At 33.2% G+C, this 9,588-nt stretch overlaps 2 protein-coding genes across 2 annotated transcripts in view; one reads left to right on the forward strand and one right to left on the reverse strand.

Annotated features, from left to right (window-relative positions):
- Positions 1 to 801: 801 nt before the first annotated feature.
- LOC108750239 (mRNA-capping enzyme) lies at positions 802 to 5,677 on the forward strand. Its single transcript, XM_018489578.1, has 8 exons — positions 802 to 1,730; positions 1,845 to 1,977; positions 2,067 to 2,793; positions 3,593 to 3,816; positions 4,215 to 4,401; positions 4,596 to 4,781; positions 4,860 to 5,042; positions 5,232 to 5,677. Exons 1-8 carry the CDS (start codon positions 817 to 819, stop codon positions 5,456 to 5,458), a joined length of 2,781 nt encoding a protein of 926 aa, XP_018345080.1. The 5' UTR covers positions 802 to 816; the 3' UTR covers positions 5,459 to 5,677.
- Positions 5,678 to 7,124: 1,447 nt separating this feature from the next.
- LOC108748922 (cell division cycle and apoptosis regulator protein 1-like) overlaps positions 7,125 to 9,588 on the reverse strand; it is an 8,877-nt gene continuing 6,413 nt past the window's right edge. Inside the window, exons 10-14 of the mRNA XM_018487351.1 lie at positions 9,363 to 9,542; positions 8,939 to 9,289; positions 8,407 to 8,776; positions 7,976 to 8,319; positions 7,125 to 7,899 (exon numbers count right to left, since the gene is read on the reverse strand). Coding sequence (XP_018342853.1) covers positions 7,615 to 7,899; positions 7,976 to 8,319; positions 8,407 to 8,776; positions 8,939 to 9,289; positions 9,363 to 9,542 — 1,530 coding nt within the window. The 3' untranslated portion in view covers positions 7,125 to 7,614. The remainder of the gene's footprint in view (positions 7,900 to 7,975; positions 8,320 to 8,406; positions 8,777 to 8,938; positions 9,290 to 9,362; positions 9,543 to 9,588) is intronic.

Below are 9,588 nucleotides of genomic sequence, written 5' to 3' on the forward strand. Positions count from 1 at the left end.
TTGTTATAGTACTATAAGCCAATAGCAAGGACAATCCTGGAAAAAAGCGCGGTTCTCATTAGCTATCGCTAAGCTATCGTTAACGATTGTGACAATGATCGATAAGATGTCAGAGAATTCCAATACAAATTTAATAGTTCAGAAAGTGATTTACAGCTTATTCGTGGATATTATTACATCATGAGATGACTAATTTTTTGGATAGCGAGAAATCTAATTAATCCGTGTTGCCTCTTGTATTAATATTATATTTATAATATTTAATAATTTGAAAAACTTGTATTTCAATTCTTACCCGTTATTTCTCTCTTTCACGATTCGAAATTCAATATTTATATTTCGAGCGCCGCAATCGCAATGACGACAAAATCGAGAATAATCGAGAATATTTATCGATAGAAAATCGAATGTCAGTCTACGACGTGAAGACGCGCAGTTACATGCAATGGCGGATACCATGGTTGATGTCATTGCTTACCGCATGTTTTGGTGATATTCCACAATTATGGATTAAGATCGGCTCGCCGGTTTTAATTCCAAGGTTTGCTTCCAGCTTCGGGCCAAGTACAACTTCGTGGCGTAGCGAAAGTACGCTGGGAAGTCTCGCCGCGAGTGACGGACATTCGGAAGGCGAAGAAATAGGTTAGACCGCGAAACTTCTGGTTGAGTAACTATTATCTCTCGTTGACACCAAGCGAGTTCAAATGCTGAACTGTTCGTTGAAGGACTCAAAGTTGCGACGCATTGCATATCCCTTTTTCTACATCTTGTTTTCTACATTGTATGCTTTGTCTTTAACAAGTTGATCGACCGAAAATGTCGAACGAGAACAGAATTGGTCGTGGAGTTCCACCTCGCTGGCTCGATTGTCCACGCAAAGCGATGAGGCTAATCCAAGGCAAGTTTCTAGCTTTTAAGACGCCTCTGTCTTCGGCCTACGATAGCCAGGTGCCTGAGGGTTGTCGATTCACCGTAGATATGTTCTTCGAAAATCTGAAAAGTCAGAAATTGAAGATGGGCTTGTGGATAGATTTGACTAACACATCAAGGTTTTATGATAAAGATACCATAGAGGATTACAATTGTAGCTATGTGAAATTGCAATGTCGTGGTCATGGTGAGACTCCGTCCGAGGAGCAGACTCGAGCCTTTGTACAACTGTGTAGTAGTTTCATTGCTCACAATCCATTAGAGATCATTGGTGTACACTGCACACATGGTTTCAACAGGACTGGCTTTCTTATAATCAGTTACTTAGTGGAGGTAGACAATACCAGTGTCGATGCTGGCCTAGCAGAGTTTGCTACTGCAAGACCTCCTGGAATTTACAAAGCTGATTACATAAAGGAGCTATATAAACGGTATGATGATGAGGCAGATGCTCCACCTCCACCTGCGAGACCAGCGTGGTGTCTAGAATATGACGATTCCAATATTCCGGACACAGATGAAGGACCAAGCACAGAGAATGAAGATTGTCAGGATGAGAAAGGCAAGAGAAAGAGACGTGAAATTTTTAATAAAAATCCAATTTTTATGGCTGGCGTACCTGGTGTTACTCCTATCTTAGAAAAAAAAAAGCTATTTGGAATCCAGAGGCGAGTCCAAGACATCTGCGGATGGAAGGATTCAGGATTCCCTGGTTCTCAGCCTGTATCCATGGATTGTGACAATATAATGCTGTTACATACAAAGCCATATAGAGTATCTTGGAAAGCTGATGGCACAAGGTCAGTTAGAAATTTATTTGTACACATTAAGTGTCTCTTGATATTTTTGCTTTCATATATAAACATATACATATTACATTTAAAAGCTTTGTAATTCTACTGTTTTTTGTTTAGATATATGATGCTAGTACAAGGTGACGGAGAGATATTTTTTATAGATAGGGAAAACAGTGTATTTGAAGTAATTGGACTGACATTTCCTCATGTACGAGAAAATCGAAATTTGAGAGATACTCTGATGGATGGAGTAAGTTATAGCTATATACTGAAAGCTATTTTAAGAACTGTAAAAATAAATGATTGGAATTGTATTTATGAAATAACATAATTTTACAGGAAATGGTAATCGACAAAGATAGGGGCAAAAATATTCCTAGATATTTGGTTTACGACGTTATCATGTATGATGCACAAGATGTTAGTAAATTACCGTTCCATCCTGATCGTTACTCCATTATCGAAAATAAAATAATCGCTGGTAGACTAAGAGCTATGAAGGAGGGACGATTAATAAAGGAACGGGAACCATTCTCCGTGCGATTGAAATATTTTTGGGACGTAACACAGAGCAAAAATCTGTTGGGCGAGAAATTCGCTAAACAGCTTTCTCACGAACCAGATGGCTTAATATTTCAACCTGCCAAGGAAAAGTATTGCTCGGGAGTGTGCATCGAGGTCTTAAAATGGAAACCATTGTCGTTAAACTCCGTAGATTTTAAACTGAAAATCGTCACGGAATCGGGCATGGGAATTCTGCCACGAAAGATTGGTCATCTTTTTGTAGGAGGACTGAATACGCCATACGGCACAATAAAGATTACCAAACATATGAGAGATTTGGACAACGCGATTGTCGAGTGCAAATTTGAAAATGGTCAATGGGTCTTCATGCGTCAGCGAATAGACAAGTCGTTTCCTAATTCCATTAAAACTGCCGAGTCTGTGTGCAAAAGCATCAACAAACCTGTTACGAAGGAACGGCTTTTAGACTATATCGAGAAATACAGATTTGCACGAGATGATTCAGAACTTATGCCACCACCAAACAAAAAACCTAATTTATCTTAGATAGATGATATCATGTTACTATCATTAATTGTAAATGTATCAAGATTTTTATATCTCTGCAATGTCGAAGAATGAAGACTTAAAATGATCTATATTTATTTAATTAGAATGCGGGGAGTTTATCATAGAGATTTAAATTAATTTTAGCTACTTTCAATCAATTTGATTTTTAGGAATGTTAAATAAGTTGAAGATAACGAAGTGCATGATATGGTTTTTGTCTAGAGAAGAAAACAAAATGCATGTAAGATCAACGAAATATTTACGATAATTCTTAATTAATTTTGTGATAAATATACCATTCTTGATCAAGATTATCTTTTCATCAGGTTATTTCAATTTGTTTCAACGCACATTTGTATCACATATATTTTGAATTAAGACTATTCATTGTTGAATAAAAAGGTTTTGTAGTAATATTCACGATTTATTAATTATTTATCCCGTATCACTTAATTAATATTCGTAATTAATAGAGTTGTAAAAGATCAATTGTATTTCTTTGATTTTTGTCAATTCGTTCAAGATTAATATTACAATTATTAATATTCTACTATTTTATATATTTTTATTCTATATGTAATAACATTATTTTCTGGAATAAAGAATATAACTGAGAAAAAAAGATAATTTCTCATAAAAAATAAGAATAAAATCAAATTTGTTTATGAACTTTGTTTCTTTGAGAAAATCGAAAAATATCGGCAGTTCGGCAGTAAAGATAATGTAATTAAGAATTCTTTTATATTGACTCAAATTCATCCTACTTATTTCCATATTTTGCATTATTGCAGATCGTACTGTGTTGTTGTGGTACACGAAAGACTTCACATCGAAAGATCGCAAATCTCTGCGTATTAACATAGAATTTGATCACGCAACTTTGATACGCTGGTCCCCGGATGGAAAAGCATTTATTATTCACAAGGCCGTGGCTAACGCCATCGAGGTATACAAGATCGCGAAGAAATCGGATGGTCATTTGGCCTCTGCGACTAAGGCTCTGGAGTTTCCACAGGTATTACGATCTTGTTTCTATGTTATTTGTTAAAGATATTTCTTTGTTTTGTCTACATTTTTCTTAGAGATCTTTTTAAAATGCTATAATAACAGAATATTATTGTTAAAATAAGACTCTGTAATAATAATTCAAAGTTAGAAAAAAGCCTAGAGAACCAACGCAGTTATTCGTATGTGAATTGTTTTGTTTATTTATAATAATTAATATATACATTAGAATAATCTGTAAAGTTTCATAGATTTTTATAGACTTTCTAACTTTTGATGAATATAATTAGTGCATATATTTTATTTATGCTCGATCTTTTAAGATTATTCACATAGTCATACTTATGAAATTTACTATTTTGTGGAATTCGTTTATGCTTTATGTATCAATTTTTTTTATTACTATAGCATCATACTGAGGATGTCGTTGGAATGGATATCGCGTGCACTGGGAAGTACATCATCACGTGCAGTAAAGTGAACGATCTTATTATTTGGGACTTGAAAGGACAGACGCTGGCAACGGTGGAGATGCATTTAGGATCTACTTATCGTGCGCGCATATCACCTTGCGGCCGATTCGTTGCTACCTCGGGTAAAAAAGCATTTTGCCGTAAATAAATATAATTAGTTCCAGCTATTGTAAAATAAGATAAAGTCTTAAAGACGTACTTCTTGTGATTTTGGATATGTGCTATCTAGACATTTTTTAAAATTTTGGATCAAAGTTACATTTTATAGCATGAGAAAAATATACAAATATTTTAATAAGATCAATCTATTCGTAAGGTTTTACACCGGACGTGAACGTATGGGAGGTGGTCTTCAGTAAATCCGGAGAGTTCAAGACGGTGGCTAAAGCGTTTGACCTCGCTGGGCATTCATCCGGAGTTTACGACTTCGGTTTCAGCGCCGACACCAGTCACATGGCTACCGTGTCCAAGGATGGGACGTATCGTTTCTACAATACAAAAAGTAATGTAACAAATCCCTGATAAATGAAGGATTTAAGCGTGAAATGTACGAAATTCTTACGCGTTTGTTCTTTTACAGTCGAATTCGAAAAAGGAGAAGATCCACACGTTTTGATGACTGGCTCCTGGAACACCACTGCACCAGCAAGCCTTGCCTTATCTCCGAACGCGGAGGTCCTCGTGATCGCCCATGGATCATCTATATCTTTCTACTCCACTATTACCGGTGTTCTGGATACTACCATAGAAGATATTTTCCTTGGTAAAATTATAATTCAATTGTGTTGTGTTGTTTGTTTGCGTCGTGTTGCCTTTATAGAAATCTAATTTAATATTGTAAGGTAATGATTAATTATTTCTGTACTAAAAGCACCGTTTTAAATTTCTATGGGGATGGTTTTAGCAATGTGGGTTTGAAAGAACTTGACGAATTCTTCGATATCTTTTACAGGGCCCATAACATGCTTAGTATTTGATGCTATGGGAGAATATCTGTTGGCTGCGGGCGATAAGCACATCAAAATTTTCCGTAACGTCACAGGATATCGAACCGCAATAGAGTCTGCTAAACGTAAACTGGAGCAGAGGCAGACGCAGGCAACAAAGGAACGTTTGGAAAAAATGATTCGCGATAACAAGGAATTGCTTGAGAAGATGGGCGAGAAATGTTCAGAATGACATTAATTCTCCTTCTTATCGTTTTACGAGATTGAAGATATAAATAAAGTTATTATCTCGGAGTCTAATGCTTTCTAAATCATGTAAATACATGAATTTACCTATTTTCTGCAAATAAAGATAATTTTCGTATGCATCAATCTCTAAAGTTTCATTCTTGAATGTCATCTACAGTGAATTCATACGCGCCGCGCGCATATATGTATCTAAAGTTAAACAAAATTTAAAGATTAAATGTTATTGACATTGGGAATAATGTGTAGATGACATTAGGAATAACTGTTCTTTTAACTTAATCCTATTCTCAATTTTTTTAGTTCATAAAACAGTTTTGAAAAATTCAAAAACTTCAAATTCACGTACAAATATAATAAAATTTAAGTAAATACGATAAAATTGTATTCTTTCTTTCAAAAAGATTCCGTGCGTAAATTTTAATACATTTCCTCAGATATTACGAAAAAATTATGTGACAAATTAGAAAACTCAGTTTTTTTTCTATTTACTTTAAATTTCATTGTATAATATTGAATTCAACTGGAAAGTAATATCTACGTTAAATTTCAATAGACCGAATAAAAATAAAATTAGTTTGTATTCAAGAGTGAATCAATATGCATTATAAATTACACACGTCATTGTTTAAACAATTTTTATTGTTACGTTATATTCTTGACTACTATGTGCCCAAGGAGATAATTACAATTTTCTTTTTAAGAAGATTTGTATAATGTTAACATACACAGATTCAGAATTGTTCGCGCATTTTATTTTATAATCTCATATAGTGCTACCTTTTACTCCCTTTTTTTGACAAGAATGTGGCCTTCTATTAACAAACTACAAAAAATTTCTATATAGTACATAAACTATGTACAAAATAGTATCCTTGGCATCGTGAGTTGTAAACTGCAAAATTGGGAGTGGAACGCGCGATCACGCATGATCGCTTACGCTCGAGAACACGTTTTTGTGTAGTATATAATTTTTGGGTAAATGTGTTTGACACTCTGCTGGACGTACAATGAGTAACTTAAAATACATTATATATATGTATTTATCATATTTAAACTAGCTTAGGCTATGAAAAGAAACGCTCATTGATTTGAATTGTTTCGAAACTGTACACATTTTCTCATCTAGAACGAAAAGAAATTATTTTTATTGCTACACAATAACAAACAATTCATTACTCTAGAAATTATAGAAAAATTATTTTTTTTTGTTACTTTTGAACAATTCTGATAATTTGCCACATAAACGCATTCGAAAAGAATTTTTTTAAATACTTTGTGCTGTGCTAATTATATTATAAACATCGACTAGCAGCGCACGAGATAAGAGAGAATTCCGCAAAATTCAATAAAAACGCAATAATACAGACATTTCTGAAATCAAATATTGATGTAACTTTATCATTTTTTAGTATTACATTTATTGCATTAAATGTTTATTGCGTTAAATAATGTATGTTAGAGCAATTAAAATTATCAATCTATCTTCATTAAGAAACATATATTGTTTAAAAAATAATGAATGATAACAAAAATGTATTTTAATATTATAATATTATATTAATTATAACTTAAGTTAAAAGACACAAAAAGGTTCCAAACATACTCTTATAAATAAGTTTTATTTTAGAAGTGATTTCATGTTTGCTTAAAATGAACAAGCAGTGAAATAATAATAGAATCGCAATCTTTTTCATGTTTGTGTACTATTATTTCCAGTAAAAATCTTTTTATTTGAGTTAAATAACTGTGATGTTGACATACTTTTGAATCTATAATGATAAATATCGGGTGTATCAATATCTGGCACTTAATGGCAGATCAATGGTACTTTATAAGCCCTTTTTAAAATTTATCCATTTATTTTAAATGATGCAAAAAATTTCGTAAGATATTTTAACGATCTATGAATTGTTATGCATGATTGAAATGCTTCTCTTTTTTTTTATTACTGAAGATGCCACAATATATCATCACTCGAGTGAAAAAAGTTACAAAATCGAGTCCCGATCACTTAGTTTTGGTGTTGGATAAACCACTTGATACTTGCATGCACACACGTACGTGTGAAATAAGATTAATTTTTTTTTATTCGTGTTGGGGTGCGTATGTTGTCTATATTATGATAAATAGCTAATGTAATTATTTCTTCTCCTTATCTGCCTCGACAATTTCTCTCTTGACAGAAGTTTTATTGTCAGATTTTTTATCTTTGTCTACATCGATGGGTTCCTTTTTCACTTGAACTTTGTTATCTCCCCACCTGGTATCAGTTTTAAATTTACTTTCCATCTCAGAGCCGTTTATCTCTCCGCTAACTTTTTCATCTTGAATTTCTACTATCTCTACTTTTCTCTCACTCTGCAACGCTTTGGTCGCTACATGGTACATATTCTTTATCGCAGTCAAGTAAGTATGGCAATCCGTCTGTAAGAAATGTAAGATGTTTTTACGTTTAATTACGTTTTACAAATTAAACAAATAACAGAAAAAGTTTACTCACAGAAGTTTTCTTGAGCTTTTCATCCGAGTTCCGTAATTTATCTTTGTACATTTTCAAGTCTTCGGAAAGACCCTTAATACTATTAGTTTGTTTTATCGATTTCTCGTTGACTACAGTTAGTTCGTGCTGTAATTCCATCATACGATCCTCGGTATCTAAACGTGCCTTCTCAGATCTTTTCAACTGACTAACAAGTTTTTCTACATCCAATAAAGAGCCTTTGTACGTAACGATACCTTCCGGAATCGTTTCTTCGTTAGCTTTTTCTAAGATACAATCTTCTCTTCGCGCTCTTTTTGAGGGCGGCCCGCTACCCACAAATACAGGTAATAATTTTTTATTTCCTACAAACATATAGCAATGATTAAACTCAATTGTATGTTGTATGTGATGTTTTATATTAAGAAAATATATGAGACGAAATGCATTACCGAGAGCAAGCGAACGCAATATATCCTCCTCGTTCTCTCCTTTAGCCGATTCACCTTTGTCGCTTTCTTTATCATCTTTCTTCTCATCCTTTAAGTCATCTTCCTTCGATTTGTCTGTTAATTTTCGATAATGCAGAGAATCTCTTGTAACGACTTTTTGTACTAATTTCCGTACTTGAGCTCTTGACAAATTCAATCCGAGAGTATAAATAAGTTCTTCAATATCCTTATCAAATATATATCCACAATGCGTCTGATCGAAATATACAAAAGAGAGTAAAAGGTAAGGATCATGTGTATATAATTTTGTTTTCCTTTTCTTTCCGTCTTTATCCCTGTCTCTCCTACCGTCTTTTACAGAATCATCATCCTATATAAGTAATAACAACGTTTATATTAACACAATGTACTTAACTATATCATGCATAATAAACGCTCTTCATTTGCAAAATAATATTTTTCGTTAATAAAAGAAAATATTTTAATATGAAATATAGACCGTAAAATGTAAAAAATAAAGTCTCTTTCTTACATCTGATTCATCATCTTCATCTTCTTCTTCATCGTCATTTTTCTCCTTTTCTCTGTCTTTGTCATCTACTTTACATTTTGCATCTTTGTCATCTTTTTTGTCCTTGGCTTCTTCTCTTTTCTTATCATCTCGTTTTTCATCCTTCTTACTAGATTTCTTCTCATCTTCCTTCCTCTTATCATCTTTCTTATCATCTCTCTTATCATCTTTCTTATCTTTCTTCTTATCTTCATCCTTTTCCTTAGTTTTTTCAGGGAGACTGGATAACGAACGATATATGCGAAAACCAAAATCTCGCATTAACATTTCGTTGAACAGTTCCGCAAACAGAGATACTTCAAAAGAATGTTCCTACATATTCAAAAGATTTATGTAACAAATTATCTTTTTTTGAAATAAGTGAAATTTCCAAAGTATAAATTACCTTGGTATCTTCTGGTCTGTAATCCAATAACACACTCAAAGACATAACTGTACAGTCAAATTTTCCACTCTTGGCCATTCTAGAGGGATGAACAATAATGTGTGATGAATCGGGCAAGGTATATCTCTTTTCGAGTACAGTACGTTCACGTTCATAAAGTTTTCTCTTATCTTCATCATGCTAAAAATAATGTAAATAAATAGATATTAAAAACCTGAAATATATA

Source organism: Trachymyrmex septentrionalis, unplaced genomic scaffold, assembly GCF_001594115.1.
Source record: "Trachymyrmex septentrionalis isolate Tsep2-gDNA-1 unplaced genomic scaffold, Tsep1.0 scaffold11, whole genome shotgun sequence".
NCBI lineage: Eukaryota > Metazoa > Arthropoda > Insecta > Hymenoptera > Formicidae > Trachymyrmex > Trachymyrmex septentrionalis.